Raw genomic sequence first — 27893 nt, forward strand, 5'->3', positions numbered from 1 at the left:
GATGGTGAAGGAAACCCAAGGTCACCCACCGAGCACGGACGGGCACGTGGTAGAACCATCGACTTTCCGTTAGCCAGCATGAGGGCTTCCTCACATGAAAAACATCTACCTCAGAGCGAGGTTTCGAACCCACGGCAGCGATAGACAAATGGTTCGATTTCAGCGACCTTACCGCTCGACCACGGAGGACCAAAATATAAAGCATGAGACGGATTCAATGCAAACAAGAAGAAGTCGTACATATTCTCATAAAAAGCAATAATGCATAATCCCAGTAAACATGGGGATATTGGACCAGTATCGGCTAGCCAATATTTGTTATCTCTTTAAGATATCGGGTCGACATTCAGCCGATATAAGAAATCAACGTAATAGTATATGTATAGTATACATTTGTACTTTTTTCTAGAATGAATTTAATGTTGAATAATTCATAGAAGTGATAAGTACTAAGGACTATTTTTAGTAACGTTACCATGTTCATCACAAAGTGGATTTGTCATTCCGTGTTCCGTACATACAAGTGATTTTTTTATGCACTGCAGTGGGACAGTTTAGTTATGGAATTAGAAAATTGCCATTTCAACTTACATAACACTGTCTGATCACCTAACGGAGTGAATTTTGATATATTTGAATTTTCTTGTTAATTTACAGGCAAGACGTATTCCTTTGACATGAAGTACCGTGTGGCTGCCAATCTACCTATTGACATGTATTTTGTGATGGATTTCACAATCACAATGAAAGATCGAATCACAGAGCTAGCAGGTCTTACGGCGGATTTAAGTAGGTTCTTTGTAAGATTTCAATACTTCTGAAAGTGTTTCTATAGCATGGTATCATAGCTGTTATTACATACCTAAAATTATTTTCCATTGGGTTTCAATGGACCTCTATCGTGCAATATTTTGTCATATCATGACGTGGAACGCTTTCATATCGGACGTGGAATGTTTTATTAACGTTGTAATGGAAAGAATCGCGTGACGTCCATGGCGTCCACGTGCACGTTGCGACAACAAGTTGACGTCACTTTTGCGGAAAATATTAATGCGCGTCAGTTTGATTTGTTTATTGCATTTTCGGAGAAATTCTTTTCGTGTTTTTCCTATCTTTCGTTACAGAACGATAATTTAGATATAAAGTAATCATTTGATAGTGGATATGTAATAAAAAGGTTACCAACTTTGTATCTGGATATATGCACTCCTAAAGTCGCGCAATATTACCACTGCAGAACTCGTGCATATATCCACATACAAAGTTAATAACCTATAATCATCATATACCTTACTTTAAACAGTAACAAATATGTACGAATCCTATAACCCATGCTTATAACTGGAAGCGTGCGCAGCAAGCGTTAATTGACTTGTACTGTCATTTTACACCGTGTCATCGCGTTAAAATTTCAATATTTACATTCGCCCTGTTCTTTTCCATTTAAAATTAAGACGTTCATTTCGTATGAACAGCAAAAGGGAAGGCGCGAAAGTTACGACAACGCTTAGTGATAACGGGCCGCTGTTTTGACGACGTCCGCATATAGCCCGGGAGGACGTCACAGTTGTTCCGTCTGGTGAACAGAATGGCCGGGAATCTGATTTTAATGTTAAATTCAACAAAATGAGTGCAGTTTATACTTTAACCTGGGTTACAAATGGAAAGAAAATCTAATGTAAATATAAGAAATTTAACTTTTTTTTCGGTGTTCATGCGAGCGCGACTCATGGATTTGCCGATCCTATTCTGTCGTTCATTTCGCAAATTAAAAACATGAATCGCTAGCGCGACTCATTGATTTGCCGATCCTATTCTGGCGTTCATTTCGCATGAACACCGAGAAAAAATATTTCATTTCTTAATTACCGTCGAAACTGTCAATTTTACGCTAAGTTCAGTTACCAGTCAGTTAATTACGTTTAGGTATATAAATGTTTGAAAATGGACAGTCATGCGGCAGTATGCGTTTTATTAGTCTGATAATCATATGACACTGCACTCTGTGGCCAACCAGTCTGTAGCTAAAACTGGTTAAGGAGTATTAAATGTGTTGTATCACTCTTTTTTTTTCATTGGTTTATTTTCAGTTGATGGCCTGAGGGAAATGTTTACGAAGAATATTCACATCGGATTTGGTTCCTTTGTTGACAAACCCGTTCAGCCGTTCAGCATAACTACCGCTCAACAGTAAGATAAATTTTCTCAAATTACCATGCCATTCTAACAAGTTCATTTAGTCATAGTTGTTTGCTTTTTTTTGTTGGTTTCAACTATATACAGACAGCTGAAGTCATATTTCAGCTTTACTTGCGGTGGAATATTGCATGCGTTCGTACGCGTACGGTCAATATTACAGGCATAGCCGGCCACATTTTGTAGACCCATCGGGCTTCCACACACCCGCATCTATCTACCTGTAAAGTTGTTAAGAACTTGCTTTACCCAATAATGAGCAGTCTAGGTGAATTATATATTGTACTGTCTTGCCAGCAGTTTCTTCTTGTTCGTTAAGTAAATTTGATGACATAATATGTCATCAACAATATTATTGTTACTTGATATACTAACGAAATTGGTATTAGAAGAAATTTGACCACCAAGTCCAAATAAAGTGAAAAAAAACAGCAAGAATATTTTTCTTTGTTTTTTTTCTTTTGTTGTTGTTGGAAATGTTATAACCACGGCCACCACAAGTAAGTTACATTGCACAGGATACCTTTAACATGCCGTCTGAATTTTAATCTTTTTCTGAACTTTGCTAGTAGTTCGACGTGAAAAATAAAGCCAGTAATCTTGGTTCTATCTGTATGGTTCAAAACACAAAGATGTTGTATTCAACCCGGATGTATTAAAGGCATGTAACGTAATGACGACGAGATAAACAAGTACACGAAATAGATGAAGATGTTTAGTTACATCTTCAAAATAATGGCATGTAAAAGAATACTGCTATAGATAATTTAGTATGTTCTCTGGCTAGATAAGTTTGATTTATGTTTTTATTTGTAGTTTGGCAAACCCATGTGTTTTACAGAAGACACAATGCGAACCTACCTACGGATACATTCACAGAAGAAGGCTAAATAACGACGTCAATAGATTTATTGTAAGTAATATGAAGTTTGGGTTAGGCTGATAATATAAGAATTAATTACTGGTTGCGGATGGAAATATCTGGCTCGAAGGTAACTGTTTAGGCGGTAACGGGGCTCTGTCGAGTTACAAAGAAACAGTTACCCGAGAGCCAGGTATTTCCATTCGTACCTTCAACCAGTTATAGATTCTTTTTCTTGCATGCTGTTTTCTTCAGTTAAAAGAAGATATAAAATAAAAGTAGTGCTTTTCTTTTAAGCACTATTTTATTATAGTATATATAGCGTATGAATTTATGTATTTACTAAATTTCAGCACGTGAGTCATCTCACACCCCGGGTGTAAGATGAGTTTTTCCAGCACCGACAAAAACACGGGAAAAACCTGTCTGTCTGAAATCGCTAGTAAATCGCTTACAACTATTGTCACAATTTGGCTCATTGTCAGGTTTTTCGGCCCGTAACGTATGAATTATCTATGAACGCTGCCTGTTGTTATACAAATTGTGTTGCAAAACTAAGACTTGGATCTTACCGGTCTGTCAAACCTTTTAGCAACTCCATCAAAGTCAAAAATACACTCATTCGGTCATCAAACGGGATAGTGTTGCCGACAAGTGTTTTCTTTTTAAAATTATGAGATAAGAACATAAAGCTTTGTATTCACAAGTGTTCTATTGTTCTGTTTTCTGTTCTGTTCTGTTCTGTTCTGTATTTACAAGTTTTCTGTATGTTCTATTCTGTTCTGTTCTGTATTCACAAGTGTTCTATTGTTCTGTTTTCTGTTCTATTCAGTTCTGTATTTACAAGTTTTCTGTTCTGTTCTGTATTCAAAAGTTTTCTGTTCTGTTCTGTTCTGTTCTGTATACACAAGATTTCTGTTCTGTTCTGTATTTACAAGTGGGTCGAATGAAGAAATCATGATCTGGATTATTGTCAGTCTTTCTTTATTTACACGCGGTATTTTTATAAATTGAGGCAGGGCTGACTCATCAAAGATTCAGTTTAGAAGCTGCTATCATAGCAATTCCTTTTCTGTCTATTTTACCACTTGCATTTCCCGGTAATTTCTCAAATGCTATATAGTACTTCGGCTTGAATAAAGCATTGTCAGCCCACAGATGGTCGAAATATTTCTGCATATCTTCTACATCCTACATGTCTTTGATAGAACTATACAAGCGTATATCGCATCGTGAAGTCTTTCATCCGGAACCGGTACGGCTACAACGGCGTCTACTTCTGGGCAACTGATTAAGACTTTCTCGACTTCTTGAGGAAAGATCTTCATACCACCAACAGACATTTGGTCACTTTTTCGTCCATTCAGTATAAAGTTGCCGTCAGTGCGTTTATGCACCAAATCACCAGTGTGAAGCTAGTTCCATTCAGTTTACTTCAATACAAGAACTTCAGTACAATGGAGTGGTTTACAGAACTCCAATACAATGGACTCATTAACGAATGGGTAAAACACTCAAATACAATAAAGTGGTTTACAAAACTCCAGTACAATAAAATGAGTAAAACAGTGCAATACAATGAAATGTGTAAAACACTCCAATAGAATGAAATGGTTTACTAAGCTCCAGTAGAATGAAATGTGTAAAACACACCAAAAGAATGAAATGGTTTACTAAGCTCCAATACAATGAAATGTGTAAAACACTCCAATAGAATAAAATGGTTTACTAAGCTCCAATAGAATGAAATGTGTAAAACACTCCAGTAGAATGAAATGGTTTACTAAGCTCCAATACAATGAAATGTGTAAAACACTCCAATAGAATGAAATGGTTTACTAAGCTCCAATAGAATGAAATGGGTAAAACACTCCAATAGAATGAAATGGTCTACGAAACTACAATACATGTACAATGAAATGGGCAACGTAACTCAAAACCAGGAAAAGAACCAAAAAAGGTAGCTTACATGTACATTTTTATGCCCCCGAAAGTGGGCATATTAAAATCGCACTGTCCGTCCGTGCGTCTGTCCGTGTGTGCGTGCGTCTGTGTAAATTCTTGTCCGGGCTGTAACTCTGCCATCCCTAAAGGGATTTGGAAATAACTTGGCATAAATATTAACCATAATGAGACGACATGTCAAGCTAAGATCCAGACCCCTAGCACCAAGGTCAAGGTCGTACTTAGAGGTCTAAGTTTAACAGGGTCTGTTTCGTGTCCGGTCCATAACTCTGCCATCCATGAAGGGATTTTAAAATTACTTGGCAAAAATGTTTACCATAATAAGACAATGTGTCATGAACAAGACCCAGACCCCTAGCTTCAAGGTCAAGGTCACACTTAGAAGTCAAATGTTAACAGAAGTTCGGTTCATAACTCTGCCATTCATCAAGGGATTCTGAAATTACTTGGCATAAATGTGTCCCATAATGAGACAACATGTCATGCGCAAGATCCAGACCCCTAGCTCTAAGGTTAAGGTCAAACTTAGAGATTAAAGGTTAACATGGTCTGTTTCTTGTCCGGTCCATAACCCTGACATTGATAAAGGGATTTTAAAATTACTTGGCATAAATGTTTCCTATAATAAGATAACCTGTCATGTGCTGGACCCTGACCCCGACCCCTAGCTCTAAGGTCAAGGTCACACATAGAAGTTAGAGGTTAACATTGACTTTTTCTTAACTCTGCCATTTATCAAGGTATTTGAAAATAATTTGACACAGTTGTTAACCTTAACCATATTGAGAAGGTGTGTCACGCTTATGATCCGGGTCTTTCAGGTCAAGGTCAAGGTCACAAAATGATTCATACCTAAACTATTCTGGCATATTTTGCGCAGACAACTGTGCATTCTTTTGCATGCTTCGGGGCATATGTGACTAACAGTGATAGCTCTTGTTTTATACATGTTAAAGAAAATAAACTACAAATTTCTAACGAAGCCAGAGAAGTTCAACATTTACAATTCCAGAAATTGAGGTCCACAATATCAGTAGAAAAACGTTGAAATAAAGTATGAAATTATGATAAATAGGAAATATTACAAAATGTAAAATTGGGTGCTTATTTTGAATATCTAGAACAATTACTACATATATATTTTATGTAAAACATGAAATTAACAAGTTTATATTTGTTAACAGTACTATGCATTAGGTTTAAAATATTACACACTTAATACATGTATTACTAAACACAATACAATGTGTACTTCTTCATGTAGTAAAAGACTGGAAGTTTTAAAACAACCAGTTGTTACTGCATGACATTTAATTATGGATGTAGCTCTACCTTCACAATTAATTTCTATATTAAGTACAGTAAAATACATTTCATGAGGATTCTCTACATTTGAACTGAATAAATACAGATAAAATATTTTAGTGAAGGATGAACATGGGATATCTTTAAAGTCACACCTGGCAAAGGTTTCCCGATAATTCCGGCTTCAAACTCTGCAGGATTCTGGGAGGAAAAAGCTGATACCCCAGCTGCCTCTGTAGACCCATACCAGACGACAAGTTTCTTACAGAAACGCCCTTGCATTTCCGCATACCGTTTTGAGATTCTAACATAAAAACATATTACTTTAATTAAAGGCATGTACAGTAGAACTCGCGTTAATAGATCACCTACATGAAACGCAAAAACTAGATTCTTAACACAGTTTGTTTGTAAATACAACAGAATTGATCTTTACATAAAGATACTGAAATATGGTTTGTTAAGGCAAATGATCTCTCCATAGACGTGGTCTCTCGAGCAAGTTGCATTTTGACACGTTAAAGAGTTAAATTGTTTCTGCATAAAATAACAAAAAATGAAATAATGGGAAATATTCATAAGATTCATTTTATCATATTTGATAAAGCTGGCGAAAGTGTGGTCTAAACTCACCTTAATACATCAAGTAATATGCATAGTATAATATTAATATATTAATATATTTAGACATTAAACACATTGTCTTGGCCTTATATATGTCACTGTCAATTTGTAACTATATTCTTGTTATTTCTCATTTTCTTCATGCAAAGCATGTATAATTACCATCATGGAAATATAAAAGAATACAGTTATTTTGTGGTGCGTCTTTAACATTCTACATTACCTAATTTCATTTCATTTGTTATATTAAACCCAACTCAATAATGAAAGATACGCACCTTTCTCCTGCAAACATGATATATTTGACAGTTGAAAATTTGTCCTCATTTCCACGACTTTTAAGTAGGTCGGAGACGAGATAGCCAGGTAGATACATGTGCGTGCACTTCTCTTGGTATATAATGTTAGACAGAAACTCTACAGAGAATCAATATACATTTTAATAACATGTAGTGATTTATTGACTGCTAGTTAATGATTTACTTCCAGTAATGTTATATAGCCAAAGATTTATAAGTTTTAAAAGTTTATATAAAAAAATACGTTTTCAAAACAGCCTATTAATTGCAAAATCTTGTTACCTATGTTGTTTTTCTGAATCGACAAGAAGCTGTCCGCGAATGCTCGTGTTGTCCTAGAGGCAAGATACGTTCTCGGAGACCCTACACTCCGCTCAAACGGCCTGTCGCAGAAAAATATTGCCTGCTCGTCTATTCCAAGATAATCGTTGAGTTCGTACTAAAAATCCAAAATGAAGTTTCGGTTTGCCGGTACTTCAAGACGTTTTTACAGCTAAATCTTCTGGATACAATTCCGGAAGTTGAACTTCCGCTGTATTTGCTAAATCGACAATTTGAGTTGCTTTAAATTTTCTTTAAAGTTGTATCTGAAAAGTTCGGACAGACAGTTATTGTATATGATGTCAAGAAGTTATGCAGAATCTTGAGATAACTGAATGTTCTGTAACATATGCCAGCTTTGGTCCCCTTCTTTAGCATCCATTATTAGCAGTTTGGAGTTGTGGTCTCGGATTGTATCAATGACGTCACTTCCGTCCGCCATACTTTGCATGGTCGATATTGGTATTCCTCCAGCAAACTGAACACCAAACATTGAAACAAGCATGTTCAAAGAATTGTTCATGCAGAACACTACGACATCTCCTTTCTTGATCCCAATACTGGCCACATACCAACCGAAAGCTTTACTTTTCTTCAACAACTCTTGACAGGTTATGGAATGTCTTTGCGCATGTGCATCATATTCTACAAACGCCTCCTTCTCTGGACATAAGTGCGCCCAGTGAGAGAGCATCTGCGTGTTTGTTTTATACATGTACTCTCTTGAACTTGGAGCACTCGCGTAACTAAAGGCGGTATCCATTCTGAACAATTATCTTGATATATTATAATACTACAAATACAAATTAGAATATTTGATCAAACGAACAAGATAAACAAAGCTTTGACTATATTCTACATACAATGTATATGATTTATATGTACTTATATGCATATGCACGCAAAGATGAACAAGTTGGAGATTTCTTCATATATTCTAATTTAACTTATAGCTTATGCTGGCTCATGAATGGCCTTTGCTGCATAATAGATTGATTTAGATATTGTCATTTGCACGTTCTGTGGATATATGAGCGTCTCACTGAGAAAACAAACCACAACAAATTACTCTCTATGACGGAATATTAAAAGGTAATTTAAGCAACATTGAAAAGTCTTTATTAGCAATAACTATTATATTCTTTAATTCTAAAATGTATTTTTCCGCTGACAATAAAACATGGCAATCCAGAAAGACAATATAGCTCTAGTACAGAACAGAACAGGACATACATTTTATCATCATTACAAAATTTTCTTTTACATTACATATAGTTTTACATGATAAATTATGATATAAACAGTTTACATAAAGATTAATCAGATTTTGTTACTGAATTACAATTGCATTTTTAATTTCCAAGCTTTCTTTGACATACCTTGCAGATTTGTATAAAACCGATTTATTAGTTTGCAATAGCTCAATTTTGAACATCGGCGGTTGTACATAAAAGTATTGTTGTATATATTTCTTCAATAAATCCTTATAACAAGAACCAATGAGAATTGATACTTGTCTTCAATATCAAGGGTAAAACAACACTGGCAGTGTCTTTCATACAAGCGACATGTAACAGTATATACATTTTTGTGAACATATATTAGGATGAGTAATATTCACGGTCGTTTTATTTTCACATATTTTGCGAACAGAGCGAAAAGTGAATTCAAAACACTCGTGAATAATAATAAGCTGCATTATGTTCAGGAAATCAACTTTAAAGCGCGCGCTTTTAACCGCGCGAATGTCTAATGAATCACGTAATTAACCAGACGCGAGTATGTGGAGAAGAAAAGTGGGGTTGTTGCGGAGATTCAATATCACTGACAACTTTTGCAGTGGTAGTGAGGTCTGTGGTAAAATGAATAGATAAGTCATGCGATAAAACAATGAAAATTTTCTGATTTTCATTTGGCTTGATTTCTTTTGTTCTTCAGAACACTATAAGGAATGCCAACACATCTGCAAACTTTGATCCGATGGAAGGAGGGCTAGATGCCGTACTACAAGCTGCAGTGTGTCCGGTATGTATTTAACAGCACCACTTATAGTTAATCTGTAAGAGAAGGAGAAAACTAATATTTTTCTATATTTGTTCCAAATGTTGGCGAAGTTGTCTTAGAAAACATTAGCTTAAGTTAAGCTTACAATCCTCTTAACAGAAAGATGATATTTGGTAGTTTATTCAAGCTTGATAATAATTATTGTAATACAATATACCCAAGTATAAACAATCTCCCTTATTAAACGCTCGTCACATTTTTTTCCGCATATTTTCAACATACATGTATATATTTTCTACAGTATTCCCCAGTATAAATGGCCTCCTCTCAATTACACCTAATCCCTCCAGAATTAAAAAAGACACCCCCCCCCCCCCCCCCCCCCCCCCCCCCGCAACAAACAGCAGTTTTAGCTATGTTATTTCATTTAACAGAATTGAAGTTAGAAACCTTATAAAATTTGATAGAATGACATGTTAAAGTACATATAAAACCATAACTTATTAGCAGTAGTGGCAAACTTATATTATTGGTTACCCGCTAATTTTCTGTATGCAAACTGTTCTCATGATGTAAAAGGGAACTGGTAGCTCTTAACAACAACTGGAAAAGCCTTAAAAGTTTCCCGCGCTTATACACAATATAGAAAGCCAGTAGTCGACGATTAGCTGTATCGCAGTCGGGATTGAACTGACTAATTCGCGATATACGATTGTATACGATTCCTGACACTGACCAAAGTAATTAATCTGAGTTATTTCTCGCTGCAGGACATCGTAGGATGGAGGAACCAGTCCAGACGGGTTTAAGTGTACATTTCAGACAGTGGATTTCATTTTGCGGGGGACGGAAAGGTACGGCTAAACCACTTACATACAGTAACAGTCTTTGTTCAATAAGGCATGTGGCAAGTTTGGAAAAATCATTAATTTCAGAAGCTTACTGCATATACAACTTGTATTGCATCCAAATTTGAACAAATTTCTACCTTAATATCACCTTTAATGTGCCACGGAATAAACGCGGTCTGTTCGAGTTGCGATGTCTGCCTTGAAATTTGTAAATTTAATATATTTCTTCTGTGTCATCAGAAGATAGATAGATTTTTGAACAAGAGAAGGAATTCAACAAAAAAAAAATGACAAAGTGAAACTTTGACCTTACGTGGTAAAATATGGAATATGTTTGCATATAACGTCAAACGGGCAGACAAAGATGCTAGCGGTTTTTGTCGAGCCCGCTTGCGGAAGCGAAGACATAGTCCGGTGTATGTGCGTACGTCCGTCCGTGCGTCCGTCCGAATTTGTTTGTCCGCACCATGACTTTGACATGCCTGGAGCAATCTTGTTTATATTTGGCATGAATGTTAACCTCAGTAAGACGGAGTGTCATGCGCAAACCCCAGGTTCCTATCTTAACGGTCAAGGTCACAGTTCAAGGTCATTTTAAAACTTGTCCAGGCCATAACTTTGATAAGTATGGAGTGTTGTTCGTCTTTACGTGTATATGCATATCAGGTCAGGTTCACATTTGGGGGGCAAGGGTCATTTTAGAGCTTCCGTTAGACAGCTGGCTGGCTCGACATGTTGCCCTTGGGCATCTAGTTCTGAATAAAGTATGTAAGATTTTTTCACTGGTTGTAGGTGCAGATGGGAATACACAGCGCGAGGGTAACTGTTCAGGTGGAAATGAGACTCTGACGATTCCACGCCATTCATGCTCTCTGCATTTACCTTACAATTCCATACATTAATTAAATGTGAAGAAAAAAAAAACGTATTATCTTCTACCTTGGCGTCCAGGAAACCATTAGATTCGCCCGAGGATCGAGCTCTCGACCCTTACACTCATTGTATCTGGCTAACCGGACTGGCTTTGTACAATTAAAAATATCTGACTTACTAACAATTCTGCCATTACTTGCATCATATTTATGTTTTTCAGCTGGCAGGGATAGACAAACCAAACGATTGTTCTTGTCACATGGCACCTTACAAAAACAGTCCGGAGGAATCTATCTACACACACTCTGCTATTCTTGTAAGTCTTTCATTGACTCTGCATATGTCCCTGTCGGCTACACTGCTATTTCCGCGGCGAACAAATATAAAATGTTTATTAGAAAAACTACGGAAACTCCGAGGACACAAGTGTTAGTGTTTCTATCACGCGGCCACGAGATGCTTATTACGTGACCACGAGTTGCTAACACGCGTTTTCGAAATAGTATTATGTGACCACGACATATTATCTCGAGTTAGCATCTCGCAGCCACGAGATAAAAGAAACATACTTGTCACCTCGTAGCTACCATAATTTTACGTAGTCATGCGCATATTATTAAACTACCATGTTGATGCTTTGAGGTAACGCACCCTAAACTCCCAGAGATAAGACAACACTTTTTATATCAATCACTATAAAATAAGTGACTGCAAATATTTTCCCAATATTTAATAGATTTGTCACAGTCTTACAGTGGCTTAACTCATGTCTTTTGTCTTTGTACAACAGAACTATGAATAAATAATGGATTTTTGTTTCATGTTTTTCAGTAATTTCTGAAAATTTTCTCACCAGATGTTAGTTCCGCTTTGCTTAGATTTTCGGCCTTTGATCAAAAGGAAGCTTGAATAAAAATGAAAATATACTAAATAATTTCTTACAATAAACGTATGCAACCGGTACTTCCTTTTTCCACAGGACTATCCATCTTACGGACAATTGAAGAAGGTTCTAGCAGATAACAATATTAATTCATTCTTTGTTGTGGAAAAAACTGACAAAGTTTTGTACAAAGGGCTGACAGATATGATAGGGGGTCAGTCTGCCACAGAGACCATGGACGCCGAGGGAGCTAACGCCATTGTCAGCAGTATAACGACTTTCTTTAAAGTAAGTAAATATTTGCACGAATTTTCAGTGTATTAAGAATCTAACTAGTACATTTAAAAATGGATAACTTTAAAGATCCACTACAGAATAACTGTATTCTTTTTGTGTTTCCTTCATGGTAATTATACATGATTTGCATAAACAAACAGAGATATACAGATATCTAGCTACCAACTTACAATAGCAGATGAAGTTGTGATGACATATTTATGATATCAATTCAGAAAGGGCCTAAAGTCTCCACCTGTCATCTTCTATTATAACTGTATACCTGTATTATCAAAGTTCACGTATGGGGGAAAAAAGAAGGTCACTAGATTGTGGTGGGTCTTAAACTGATGCGAAATATTTCGTAGCTAAATACAAAACTTCCAGGCACGCTTTCATATAACAGCCCCTGAACATCGATACTGGCATAATAGTGGACACAATAGTGAGCTTAAAGCGGAGCACATTGAGATGTTTTGAATAGTAAACACGAATTTGTATTATTTGAAAAAAAAAACCCGGAGCATTGAGAGATGAATGGTAAACATGATTTTGCATTAATTGAACTCGATTCAAGTAGAGCTGTCAAAACGCATCTGGATTTTTTTCCCATATATTTCTTGATGTCTGTCTGAGGCTGGCATCATTTTCATATAGTCTAAACTACTCGCGGTAGAATAGAGTAAAGTTTCAGTCCACATAGTCCAAATTTTGTCTGACTTGCTAAATTTCTCAAAAGTCCAAGATAACGACCTTCACAGTCTTGCTTTGTATTATTTTAGGATCTGAGTGAGAAGGTAGTCATTACTGCTGAGGATCTCCCTGAAGAACTTGATGTAATTGCCGAGACAAACTGCAGTCACCAGTATATATCTATAATGAGCCGCACCATGAGAAAACCAACATATTGCATTTGCGACTAGCATGGATCCAGACCAGCCTGCGCATCCGCGAAGTCTGGTCAGGATCCATACTGTTCGCTAATGATTTCTCTAATTGCAATAGGGTTTGTAAGCGAACAGTATGGATCCTGACCAGACTGCGTGGATGCGCAGGCTGGTCTGGATCCATGCCGGTCACAAAGCCACTATGTTGGTTTTCTCATGGCACGGCTCATATTTTCTTCACGTGTTTTCGGGACGGGACCTGGAAATGTAATCGAGAAAACTGGACTTATGAAATAAGCGAGTTTGAGATATCGAGCAATTCCTAAGTTGAAAAGGGTCATTATGTTATTTTTTATCAAATTACAAGTTTGGACGCTTAGGAAAAGGAAAGACTAGAACTTCTTTTTTTAAATAAGGTTGTCATTTTTGATATAACCTTACATGTTTTCAAAATCATATAATATAAAAATAAAAGAGGTCGGCATTTCTGGAAAAAAAATCGCGATCAGCTGAATGAGTTTTACACATTTTACTAATAGATGGTCTTACATGTTTCAGACGCATAAAAAGTACATACAACATGAGAGAACTACCGATAAAGTGCAGCGATCTGGAAATTGGAAAGGAGGTGACAAACAGATTTCTTTCAAGAAATTATTGAATCATAGTACATGTATAGCATATGAATAAATTTCAAGGGTATTTGACAATTACCCGGTTGAAGTTGGATATATGTCATATTTATTTAACTAGGGAATTTTTAGGTCGGATCTGGACTAATTGGACAAATGCACCAAATTTACAGTAAATCTAGATGATGCTATAACATAGAAATTAGAAAAGGTCCCCCCCCCACCCCCAAACCAAAGGCTTCATACCTGGCATTTGTTGAATTCAGTTTTACAAAATTGTTCAAATTGCTAATAAATCGATAAAAGGGCAACAATGTCATACATGTACTTGTATGTAATTAATATGCTAATTCTAGCACTTTTTAGCTCGACTAAGTATATGGAGAGCTGTCCTACTCCCCTTGCGTCGGCGTCTGCGTCCTTCCGCGTCCGCACCTTGGTTAAAGTTTTGATGCACTTTCTTTTGTTTGTTCTCTTTATCTCTGTAATTACTTGATGGATTTGCTTCAAACTTAAAATAATTATTCCTCATCATCACCCATATCATTTGGTACAAGGGTCATAACTCGCAGCAATATTTTATGAATTATTCCCCCTTTTTACTTAGAATTTCAGGTTTTGGTGCACTTTCACTCTGTCTCAGTTATTACTGAATGGATTTGATTCAAACTTAAAACAGTTATTCAACATCATCATCCACATCATATGATATAAAGTCCATAACTCTGGCACCATCTTTTCATGAATTATACCCCCTTTTTATTTAGAATTTTAGGTTAAAGTTTTGATGCACTTTCATTCTTTATCTGTTATTACCAAACGGATGTGTTTCAAACTTAAAACAGTTGTAGCACATCATCACCCACATCATATGACACAAGGGCCATAACACTGGCACCAATATTTCATGAATTATGCCCCTTTTTACTTAGAATTTCAGGTTAATGTTGGTGCACTTTCACTTTATCTTTGTTATTACCTAATGAATTTGATTCAAACTTAAAATAGTTCTTCCATATCGTCGTCGTCATCATATGACACAAGGTCTGGCTCAAATATTTAGCGACTTATATTCCATTTTTACTTAGAATTTCGGTTAAATTTTGATTCTTTTTGACTATATCTCTGTTGTTAAGAAATTTATTTTATTCAAACTTAAAACGGTCGTTCCACATGGTCAACCACTTCATATGACACAATGTTTATGATGCTGGTACCAAAATGCTATGAGTTATGCCCCCTTTCTACTAGAATTTCATGTTCAAGTTGTGATGCACTTCAATCTGCTCTATCTCACTTATTTGATTCAAACTTCAAATAGCTGCTCCACATTATTTGCCACATGATATGACACAATGTCATAGTGCATTACTATTGCAGAAATTTTCGATGAATTATGTCCCGTTTATACTTATTTAATGCTTCCATACACTTCTCTACCTTTGTTATTACTAAATACATTTTGCACAGACTTAAGCTATTGTCCATTAATTTCATCAACATTGGAGTAATAAAACACTCCAGTGACAGCTCCAGCTTCCTCACACTATTCAGCATTGAAATTGTCGAGCACGCTGTCTCCTGTGAGCTGGCTCTTGTTAAAAGGGCCCCCATATTTAGGCAGTCGAAAATATGGCATAATTCGGCTTCGGCTTACAACTTCAGTTATACCTGCACACTATATGACTTTTCTAATTGTATGAATTGTTAAAACAAAGCTAGAAAACTACATTTTTATTTCACACCCTGCCCAACCGTTACATGCTCATTAGGATCAGTAACATAAAAAAGAATGCAGTTAACGATTTCGATTGACAACTTTATTTTTTTTGTTATTTTTATGAAATCGTCATGGATGACACATAGCGCAAGTAGCGCTCCCGTCGAGACAGACTATTTGCTTTCATTCTTTTACCTATAAAGCTAAGCACTGCTCTCAGTTACTTCGGTTAACCATGCCATAACTGGAAGTAAACAAGGCCATGGACTTAGAAAAATGTCAGTTCTTTTTCCGGCAAAATTATTACCACTTATAGAATATAACCAGTGGATTCCTGTAACATGTTTATGTTATTGATGCATTCAATTTCTTTGAAGACCGATGATGTTTTGGAAAATACGTGTTGTACATAAGTGTGGTTGAACATGCTGAAACAATAAAACAATTGGTATTTCATAATAATGTGGTGCAAATGCTCGCTGCAAGACATGCCCAGTTTGTAATATCATGTCACAGCGCCTAGCTTGTAAAGCCAAAGGGGCCCATGTCTAATCATGTATGATAGTTAATTCTTTATCCCGTGAGGGGTAAATGTTATTAAAAATTAAGTCTTACCAATGTAGACTATTTTTAGAAATGAAAATATTACATACTTTGTAAATTTGAAAAGCTGTATGTCGGTGTGTATTTCTAATGGCATGCATGACATAAATAGTGAAAGCAAGTTCAGAATATATATAAGTAACTTCAGTGTGACACCTAATCATCATCTAATGCATTATACTATTATCAATTTAGTGCACTATTTTCTTGTTGATATCAATGAGTTTTAATGGCTTAATGAGTGTGTAAATCTATGTGTGCTATTTTCAGGTTCATATCAACGTGTCTATAGTGGCGAACGAATGCCCTAAGGATGGAAGCAGGACAAAGCTATTCAAATTTGTACCATCAGGACTTCAGGAATCACTGCTGTTAGAAGTGGAATTTATCTGTGATTGTGAATGCAAGAAGTCAGAGGTATCAACCCAACAAGCATTATATATTGGATCGATATCGGACCAGTATCACATTCAGTATTGGCCCGATGTCAGTCATCCAAAGCTGGTGTAATATTGGCTCGATGTCAGTCATGCAAAGTTGGTGTAAAATCGGCCCGATATTGTTTCTTGGTAGATATAAGTTTGATGTTGATGCCTGATATAGGCTTCGCATTGGACAAGTTCTATGGACAGATATAGGTTTGCCGATATAATGCTAACTGGGAGTCTTATAGTCCTTGGTATATATCCCAAAGATATATTATGATAGAATCATGTCAAGTCTAGGATGAGATCTTGCTGGAGCCGATACGTAATGGTATAAAATGATTTTTTCCCTATACTTAAATGTTTTAAAGCAAAGACTGATACAAAATTGCTACCTTTCATTGCAGATTATTGAGTTGTGACCTCTACTCGGAGGTGATGTTTGTAACATGTTTTACTATGTAATATTCCAGGAACTGGATAATGAGAAGTGTACACAGGGTAACGGTACTTACGAATGCGGAGTGTGTAAGTGCAAACCAGGTAGGAGCGGCGAGTTTTGTCAATGTGATAATGACGATTCTTCCTCTGATCTCAGTATTCAGGAAGCGAACTGCAGAAAGTAAGTTTATGAATTCTTTGTTTAGATAGTAAGTATACATTTCCCCCATCCCGTTATTCATGGGACAAACTGTAAAAAGTACATGTATTTTTAAAAAATCTGATCTCAGTATTCATTAGGCGAACTGAAGAAACAAGTTTACAAAATTTGTTCCCAGTGTTTAACTGTACGAAGTAAACATACATCTTCCTTTGCCCTATTCACTAGGCAAACTGTAGAAAGAAAATTTACATCTTCATCTGACCTCTAGAGGCAAACTGTAAAAAGAAAATTTACATCTTCATCTGACCTCTAGAGTCAAACTGTAGAAAGAAAAGTTATATATTCGTCTAACTGTAGAAACTAATTTTGCATCGTCGTCAGATCTCAGTATCGAGGAAGAAAACTGTATAGCGTCATCTGTGCTCAGTATTCAGGGGTTGAACGGCAGAAATTAAGTTTACAAAATGTGATATATTGTAATTTATGTCCAATTACTATTTTTTGAAGTAGCCCATTTTCGACTATTAAATGTTGTTGTACAAGACCTATTCAGATGTATATGTAATGCATTGGCAATGTTGACATCATTCTCATTGTAGAAACAACGATAGTGAATCGTTGTGTGAAGACCGTGGCGTGTGCAAATGTGGCCAGTGCATCTGCCCTAAAGATTACGAAGGGAAGTACTGTGAATGTGACAATACGAAATGTATTGATCCAGTCAGTACTAGTACCGAAAAATGCACAAGTAAGAATTATTTGCATCATGTTTTTCTCAGCCAGTTCCATGATCGGGAAATATATCTGTTAATTACACAGTGACAAATGAAGTATACGACATCATTGTACGGATTTCTCACCTGTCTGTTTCAACGATTCCGCTCGATCGTTTTCAAGGGCTTGCAGTGCAAAACACGGAAAAAAGCGCTTTAAACGAATCCTCTTAGGAGATCCCTATGTCTGCTTGGCCCCGTTATGGCTAAAACTAGAATTTCTCAAAACGACTTCTGTCTCTAAATTTGTCTTCAGAGCAGGCTGTAACATCTTTGTCATAGCCATGCATGGAAATTTTGTGTGCTTTTTGTGTTTACAGATAAGGAGCAGGGTACTTGTGAATGCGGAACGTGCGTTTGTAAGAATAACTACTTTGGTGATTTTTGCCAGTGCCCGTCAAATGCTAACTGTGTCTCACAAAAAAATGGAGTAAGTCTTTTCTTTTAACGTTTAGCCTGGCGGCGGAAAATGATTTTGACTTTGCGACCAGTGCAGACCCAGATCAGCATTCACAGGCTGATCATGGTCTGCACTGTTCGCTATTCAGTCAGTAAATTTTTAATGAACACCACTTCGAATAATAAGTGATACTGTCCAAATTGAATGATGGACCAGTCCATTTCAGAAATTTAGCAGGGTAAATGTTAAAGATATACTGTTCCTTTTTTCACTAAAATATTTTATCATAAGATATTAACTTTAGATATAGAAAAGTCCTCTTTAAACTTATCTTAACAAGATATGTAAATTATATTTATATCTGGAGCTGAATTCTTAATTGAATGACATGTATTAACAGTATAACTGCCAGATTTTGGTCTTAATACACAATTATACTGCGGTTAGCTGTACAGTTATATGTTTTTGACCTAGCACACACTTTTATTTACACACACGAACATCTGGAGCATTCAGGTTCCGATTGTGTAGAACAAAGTCCGTATGATTAAATAATAACACAGTCACATGATAGCATTTTATATATTGTAGAAAGTATGCAGTGGCAATGGAGTGTGTTCATGTGGTAAATGTGACTGCAAAACTGGGTACAATGGAACAGTCTGTGAGGATTGTCCGGTAAGTAACATTTATTTTTTGATCTTCGAACGTAACTTACAAAAACAGTTACCAAACAAAACATTCATCTAAAGATGTTCTAATTCTATAGAATGGAAAATAACATTATATAAAAATGCCTATTTAAACTACAAATGTTACATTTTCGACGTAATCAGTATAATAAGTTATTGTATTTTTTATTTTGGTGGAATTGTGATTTTCAAATATTTACGTGTACGCGTACGTCTATACTATTTTAATAAGCGTCTCAGATGAAAAAAAAATCAGGACATTATTTTTACAGCATTCAGTCGAATATGTTTATGAAATACACAAAGTGTCAAAAAGTGTGCATTTACACGTAGCGAAAGGGAGATCAGCCTTTTTTTTAAAATGTTTTATTTATTATTGTAGCGTAGAATTTTTTGATCGCAGCATAAGTCTGGATTTGAAAAAGAAAACCACTATTAATATAGTTTGTCTGTTATTTCCTTGTAATATATTCTGTTTTATCCATTATTGTAGCGTAGATTTTTGTGATCATAGCATAAGTCTGGATTTGAAAAAGAAAATCACTATTGATATAGTCTGTCTGTTATTTCCTTGTACATTATTCAAAAGATTTTAATTCAACGCATTTAGTGCAATTTATTGAGTAACATGGTTTTTGTACATATTTCCACAGCGGTGCGACAACTGCCGGAAGTGTGGAAACGATGCGCAAAAGAGTTGCGTAACATGTCTCGATGCGCACAGGAAAAGTGATAACGCTTCACACACGGACTGTCAAGAGGAATGTTCGAGTCTGGAAGTAACCATGGTCGCAAGATTTCAGAAAGGTATGCTAGTGGTGGTTCATAGATTACATGTAATTTCAAATCTGAAGCTTAAGTCAACAATTAAAATTTTGTGGTGGACCCATTATATTGTTCGGCACTTTCCGTGTGATTACGTGAAAGATTATTGTCATAAGGCAAGGCGGCAATGCGCCATTCTTTGGACATAAATTTAGCACAATGCACACATACCTTTCCACAAAAACCGGAGAATGCCGAAATTCCATACGGAGAATGCTGAAATTCCATACGAAATTCCATACGGAGAATGCCGAAATTCCATACGGAGAATACCGAAATTCCATACGAAATTCCATACGGAGAATGCCGAAATTCCATACGAAATTCCATACGGAGAATGCCAAACTTCCATACGGAAAATGCCGAAATTCCATACGGAGAATGCCAAAATTCCATACGGAGAATACGTGACTTGCCGATTGTCATTACAGGTCTTCCACCTCTGTAAAAGAAACTTAGCTTCAGTAATAATGTTTTATGTGAAATGAAAGGGATACACCTGTTTCGAAATACAACCTCGAAATTTGTAACTCTGAGGAACATGTTGAAACACAAAATATCTTGCTTATTTGAAATTTATTTGCAGCTGTACAGCCTTGTGGAACATTTGACAAAGATAAGTGTCAAATCAACTACATCATACTTTGTGAGAACGACACCATTCATCTGCATCTTGCCAAAACAAAGCGTAAGTATATCTGTGACGGCTTTATGATTATCACCACATCATCATGTCAGTTCTTTAGGATTATCTCCTAGGATCGTGTCACTTTCTAAAGATTATCCCCAAAACATCGTATGACTTTCTTGAAATTATCGCCACAGCATCGTATCACTTCCTTAAAATTATCGCCACAGAATCGTGTCACCTCCGTACAATGATCCCCACAGTATCGTGTCACCCCCTTAAATTATCCCCACAACATCGTGTCACCTCCTTAAAACTGTCCCCACAGAATCATGTCACCTCCTTAAAATTCTCCCTACAGCATCATGTCACCTCCTTACACTTATCCCCACAGAATCGTGTCGCCTTCTTAAGACTTAAAGGACTTAAAGCTCACAAACGTGTTATTGTGTCTAATGAATGTTCATTTGAAGGTTAAGCAGAATTCACCAAAAGAAGAAACAGTTGTGTTTATTTATGAACTATAATGTAGTCGACAATATAAAATCGTTATATTGCTTAAACCTGATATGGATTGCTTTGACATCCTGTTTACGGCCAGTAACATAATGCCCCTATATCAGCGAAGAGATAAGTTGTTTTAAGATTCAATGCGAAACAAACAGTCTTACTGAATGAGAAACGTAAAGTACTAGAGTATGTGAGGTATTTTTCACATATTTATAATATTCTGTCAGAATGTGTGAGCCCACCAGATCCTCTCCTGATAGCCTTGCCAGTACTGGGAGGTATCATTGGTGTTGGACTTCTACTCCTGATCATCTGGAAGATTCTTACTTCCTTCTACGACAAGATTGAATACGCTAGATTTGAACACGAGATACAGAATCCGAAATGGAGTCAGGTAGGTCTGCTAGAAATGTCCATGTAAATAAGTATGCTAGATTTGCACACGAGTTCCAGAATCCTGAGTGGGGAATGTTTGTTTAAATAAATAAGCTGGATCAGAAAATTTTGTTTCAATAGATCCGCTAGATTTGAACACGAGGTACAGAATCCGAAATGGAGTCAGATAAGACTGCTAGAAATGTGTTTCCAACTAAATGCGCTTGATCTGAACACAAAATTCAGAATAGTTAGACTGTTAGAAATGTCTGTTAAGATGAATAACCAGATTCGAACTCGAGATTCAGAATCTAAGTCAATGGAGTCAGGTAAGGCTGATAGAAATGTCTGATTAAATAAATATGTTACATTTGAACTCTAGGTAAAGAATCTGTAGTGGACTCGAGTAATGCCGCTAGAAATGTGTGTTTAAACGACATTTAGTTTGATGCGAAATCAATCTAGCCTTATTTCACATTAAGTCCAAATATAGCTACCATAAATTGTATTCATAACTTCAATATTGATTGATATAATTATATATGTATTTTTATTTTCGGATATATATGAAACCCGTCTATAAAATTACATTAGACAGTCAGGTTTGAGATTGTTTTCACCGTCATTAAACATGATAATTATCCCGTTATGTGTAAACTTTTTTTTGAATCAAGAATGAAACGATTATACGAAAGTCAACATTTTGATGCCATTCCATTTATATCATAATACTTATGTAGACATAGAGTTTCATGATTCTTTTTCCCTTCCTTTTCGCTTATATGATTACCTAACGTGCACTTGTCTTACAGACCGACAATCCAATTTACAAGACGCCGCTGACGTCCAATCAGAATCCAGTCTACAAAGGAACGGTCGATGATTAGAATGACAGTCAACCCCTAAGTCCAGTCTACATGTATAAGCTGAAATCTGTGAGGACTAGATTAAAAATCCATAAGGATATGCATGGTTTTGTTGCTGGTGCATTTTCTCATTATAATTTTAGAAACGTTTTGTTCAACCTTTCTTTTTTAATGTTGTACTTTTTAAGATCAATCTGTACATAATTTGTCAGCGATACTGTTGATATGGTGATATTCGCGATAGTTTTATACATAATACTGTAGATCGGGCGATATTCGCGATAGTTTTATACATAATACTGTAGATCGGGCCATATTCGCGATAGTTTTGTACATAGTTTGTCAGCGATATTGTAGATCGAGTGATATTCGCTATAGTTTTGTACATAATTTGTCAGCGATACTGTATGTCGGGCGATATTCGCGATACTTTTATTTTCACTAATATTCGCGAATACGTGAATACTCGTGAATTCAATATATTTTTGAATAGTAATCTGCGTCATGTCATAAAATACAAACACTCACGTTTCGCCAATTTTTAACACCGCTAATGTGACTGCTTACCATGACGCTAAGAATGCGTACGCAAAAATAGCCCAATCTACAGTATATAAATATTTAGCTTTGTTATGTTTTATGCTTAAAATGATGTACACTTTTTATTTGTAAATATGTCAGTCCTGTTTTTTTCCTTTTTCTGCTCGGTTTTGCGTTTAATATGTGTTTGTAGATAATGTGTGGTTATATGAATTATGTGGTTATAGATTTTAATCAAGTTATTATTTACAACAGGGTCAGATGTGCGATTATATTTTTGTAATTGTTTCATATTATTATGTCTGAGAGTTTGCTTCTGTGGCAGGAGCTGGATAAGTCAACCTGTTAATCTTTACTTATATATATCTTTCGAATGTTGTTTGAAACCTGTCGCCTTTTGTAAGAGTTTAGTCATCCGCGGGATTTCGTATGTTGTATGTAACCTGTCGACTTTTGTAAGAGTTTAGTCATCCGAGGTATTTCGTATGTTGTCTGAAACCTGTCGACTTTTGTAAGAGTTTAGTCATCCGCGGTATTTCGTTTGTTGTCTGTAACCTGTCGACTTTTGTAAGAGTTTAGTCATCCGCGGTGTTTCGTATTTTGTCTGTAAGCTATCGCCTTTTGTAGTTTAGTCATCCGCGGTATTTCGTATGTTGTCTGTAACCTGTCGACTTTCGTAAGAGTTTAGTCATCCTCGGGATTTCGTATGTTGTCTGTAAGCTGTCGCCTTTTGTAAGAGTTTAGTCATCCGCGGTATTTCGTATGTTGTCTGAAACCCGTCGCCTTTTGTTAGTGTTTAGTCATCCGCGGTGTTTTGTACTTTGTCTGTCGTGCGTTGTCTGCCTTTTATTTCTTGTTAACCTTTACCCTGTTAAATTTTTAAAAATGGCCTGGTCCATCATTCTGTTTGGGCAGTACCTCTTATGATTCAAAGGGGTGTTCACTGAAAATTTACTAACTGAATAGCGAACAGTGCAGACCATGATCAGCCTGCACGGATATTTGACGCCCTTCTTTCAGGGGTTTAAAGATACATTGATGGAAGTTATACCACTACACAATTTACTGTATCATTTTAATATGCCAATACTAGAGTTGCTTCTGAAAACATTGAAATCCTAACTACGTTATCAGATGTGCAGGTGAGCGATATAGGGCCCAGCATTGTTGTTCATTTTAAATTTCTTCCTACTGGCTCTCCTTCCTATATCAACAAATTCTCACTAACTTACCCTCGCACTGTTTAAATTCTCAAATGAATTGGACGCTAGTGCTCTATTTCTTTTCAAAACAGTATAATTACTCGTGTTAAAGTTAGCACACTGCTGTATATAATTCTTTCACACATCTCCGGTAACCACAAAAGGGTCTGTTCTAGAGAACAATTGTAATATTGTACATTTATCTACATTTATCTTTATTTTCAGAATTGTCTTCTTTTGTAAAATAAGACATAAATTGTATATATAGTCTAAGGAAATGTATTTTTGTGTTATATTTTGTTATTTATGTAATCACTTTTATCATTTTAAACATTATTATCATTTGAACAGTCTTGCACGTGCGGATACTCGGAAAACTTGATTATTTGAAAAGTACATTTACAGGTCCTCAAGTTTATTTTTGCCACGCCAATAAGGGGAAAACAACAAGTACTTCTTCACATAAAAACAAAGATTTTTATGTGTCAAATATAGGGTTTGGTTATCTGATTTATTTCTTACTTTTAATTTTTATTTGACTGCATTTTTAAAGCAGTGAAAAGTTAAGAAAAATTGACTTTCCCATGGGAAAGGGCGTTTTCCCAATGGGAATGCCAATATTTCCCATGGGAAAATAATAATTTTCCCCATGGAAAAGGTACGTGAACTGGTTCCCAACTGAACGCCAGTTTCCCATGGGAACTTCCCACGGAAAACATTTTTTTAGGAAATATCTTAAAACACATACTATTCAATATATATCATCTTCGTACCATAACAAAATTTCTGATTAACTTTCCACATATTAAGCTGTTGTTTTTTTTTAAAAATTTTCCCGTGGGAACGCTTTTCGAAGGGAGATTACATATTTTCCAATGAAAAACAATTTCCACGGGAAATAAACGCATTTCCTATGGGAAACAGTTCCCAAGGGAAGCGTGTCAAAACGTTTCCCATGGAAAACATTTCCCATGGGAATGAGATATATTTTCATAAATAGTTCACATTAACATTTTACATGTGCAGAACTTTTAATAGACACTCAGTTACGTGTTAAGGGGTATAAATAACTATTTCTAAAACTGTTAAGGAATTGTATGTTTATATTAAATGTACATGGTTTTTGGTTTCAAATGTTCTTTAGGGTCATATACGTTTATCCCTAGTCTGGCTACAGACTAGATAATCCTTTCATTTTTTAATTTCATCTTTCTTGGTTCTGATTATCTTCTACATTTTGAGAAAAAAAGGGACATAATTATACAAAATTTCAATAGCCTCAGGTGTGATCTCCTTTGAACAAAACATAGGGTATGAACACAGACTAGTCCATTCCGAATTTATTTTATTGACCGCTAAATCTCTCTTATTTAGTAGTAATTATGCCAATATTTCGAAAGAAACTGCACACCATGGCCGTTCCTAGGACAAATTATGTTTACTTTTATGAAACAACCGTCGTCCTGTTAAAATTTAACGAATGTAAATATGGCACTGCGGCTAGACAAATATGCTCGTATTCAATTTGATGCGATTGGTGGGGTGAACCAAATAGGAACTGTATTACAAAAAAATGTCTAAAACATTTTTGTAATTCTGTATGGTCAGTCATCAACGGTGTTTAATTCTATTTATATGTAACAACGATTGATTTAGCGTCCTATACTATTTTTTGCACTAGTAATTAGAATTGTTTACTATCGGTGCATCCTTCAGTTGTATAAATTGATATTTTTTGCATGATATGGGCTCCTCATACTAAGCTCATTTTTGCATCTTATTCAATTAATCACTGCTAAGTGGCATGGGGAATACAGCTTCATGAGCTCTGAGAATCAGGTGCATTAATATTTTAGTTCTAACTAAAATTTCTTGAAGCAGCCAGTAGATGGACATTTCTATTGGGATTCCCATGTGAAACCAGTCCCATGGGATTCCCATAGAATTACCGTGGAAATGGTTTCCCATGGGAAACTTGAAATTAGCAATTTCTTCATTTTTTACAAAATAAACAATGAAAATGTCTTATTTGAATGCATATTACGAAAATGTATTAATTTAAAGCTGAAAATAGAAATAGTTATTTTCCCATGGGAATTTCTCATTGGGATATTAGACAGTATGTTCCCTAGGGAAAAATAACGTTCCATGGGAAGGTGCTTTTCCCCAAGGGAAATGACCGTTTCTGATGGGAAATCTGTAATTGCCTGTGGGAAAGCTCATGTTTGAAAGACAGTTTAACCAGAAAGGATAGCGATAGGACACTGAAAATACTTGGTTAATATACGGTAGCAAAGTCTTTTATTTGAACACTCATTTGACTTTGAACTCTTTCTAGAAGTACTAAGCTTTCTTGCGAAATATTGTTCATGGCAAATTGAAATTGGCAGCTTAACACAAACAGTAAATGGGCAAGATTGTGTACTCCTATTTCAAAAGGTACACAATTGATCATATCCATATTTTTACTTAATTTATATTATTGTTTTGTTTAAAAATAATTTCAAATCTTTTTTTAAATATAAATTTAGACAAAATCAAGGGTTTGGGGGTGGTGGTGGTGAGAGATTTCGTTGTTATTGATCAAATTGAGCAAGGGGATTTAGTCCGTCGGGGATTTTTTCCTAAACAATAGAATATTGCGACTTTTATTTTGATATGTTAAAGTACAATAAATGTCGATTTTTACTAAAATGAATTTTGAACCCTTGAAAAGTATAAGGAAAGAATTATCTGAAAAAAAAGTTCATGATACAAGGTAAAACATAGACTAAATCTTTGAACGGTCTCGCGGAACTGAGCATTTCAGTTTTCTATTTATTTATAAAAAGTTACAAACATGCTGGGCAAAATTATATTTCTACGTTAGTTTACTAGTTTGTTTTCTTTTTCATAATTTATTTTGTTATCTTTTTCAGAATTAAGAAGTAAATTACAACAAAACTGTTCTATAGTGAAATATTTTATTAAGTTGTTTTTCTCTCTAAACGTTGGGATATGTAGAAAACCCGATTGATTAAAATGGCTGGGTAGTGTGTTTTAATATTTTCGTTAAGGTAGTGAATCTGTTATGACAACCGGCAGATTACGTATTTTCCGTATGTGATTTCGGCATTTTCCGGCTTTTGCCGAATGTCATGCGCACGCATTGAGCTACATTAATGTCCGAAGAATGCCGCATTGCCTAGCAAGAATACGTAATCACACGGAAATTGTCGAGTGTTATTACTGGTCCATATCCTTAAATGATACGAAAAGAACAGTTTGATGGCTTTTCCTCGTTTAGAAAAAAAGAAAAAAAGATAGACATATTTGAAGGGAGCATAATTTAGAATTTTATTGAATAACATAACATTTTAGTTTCTACTACCATAATTAATCTATAGAATCCTTTAAAGTTAGCAATTTATCAATCAATGTGCATGGCGAGCGTTTTATTCACGACAATAACTTAGTGACAATATTGGAAATATAAGTGGCAAATGAATATATCTTTCCGGACTCAGACATGAAAATGCAATTTGTACTTTACTTTTTTAAATCGTTATTTTATTCTTATATTCAGTGACCAGCTCTGATGGCAGAAATAAGACAATCTGCTATAGATTCAAAGAAAGTTAAACAGATGCGTTTTAATTGTTTCCTTATAGGTTTAGTTACACTATGACACTAGAAAATATTTGGAATAAAATGTGACTGTTAAAATAAAAAGTAAGTTGAATCTGTTTTATTTTATTATTTCATCATAG

The 27893-nt window shown here is 35.6% G+C and overlaps 1 protein-coding gene across 1 annotated transcript in view; it reads left to right on the forward strand.

Annotated features, from left to right (window-relative positions):
• LOC123531063 (integrin beta-1-like) overlaps positions 1 to 27865 on the forward strand; it is a 31402-nt gene extending 3537 nt beyond the window's left edge. Inside the window, 18 exon segments of the mRNA XM_053518158.1 lie at positions 658 to 789; positions 2094 to 2193; positions 3016 to 3112; positions 9514 to 9600; positions 10350 to 10433; positions 11524 to 11619; positions 12283 to 12474; positions 13245 to 13327; positions 13908 to 13977; positions 16575 to 16721; positions 17203 to 17351; positions 17933 to 18081; positions 18427 to 18536; positions 19098 to 19184; positions 19852 to 20005; positions 20610 to 20711; positions 21389 to 21555; positions 22349 to 27865. Coding sequence (XP_053374133.1) covers positions 658 to 789; positions 2094 to 2193; positions 3016 to 3112; positions 9514 to 9600; positions 10350 to 10433; positions 11524 to 11619; positions 12283 to 12474; positions 13245 to 13327; positions 13908 to 13977; positions 16575 to 16721; positions 17203 to 17351; positions 17933 to 18081; positions 18427 to 18536; positions 19098 to 19184; positions 19852 to 20005; positions 20610 to 20711; positions 21389 to 21555; positions 22349 to 22423 — 2081 coding nt within the window. The 3' untranslated portion in view covers positions 22424 to 27865.
• The last annotated feature ends 28 nt before the right edge of the window (positions 27866 to 27893 follow it).

This window comes from Mercenaria mercenaria, chromosome 11 (genome assembly GCF_021730395.1).
Source record: "Mercenaria mercenaria strain notata chromosome 11, MADL_Memer_1, whole genome shotgun sequence".
NCBI lineage: Eukaryota > Metazoa > Mollusca > Bivalvia > Venerida > Veneridae > Mercenaria > Mercenaria mercenaria.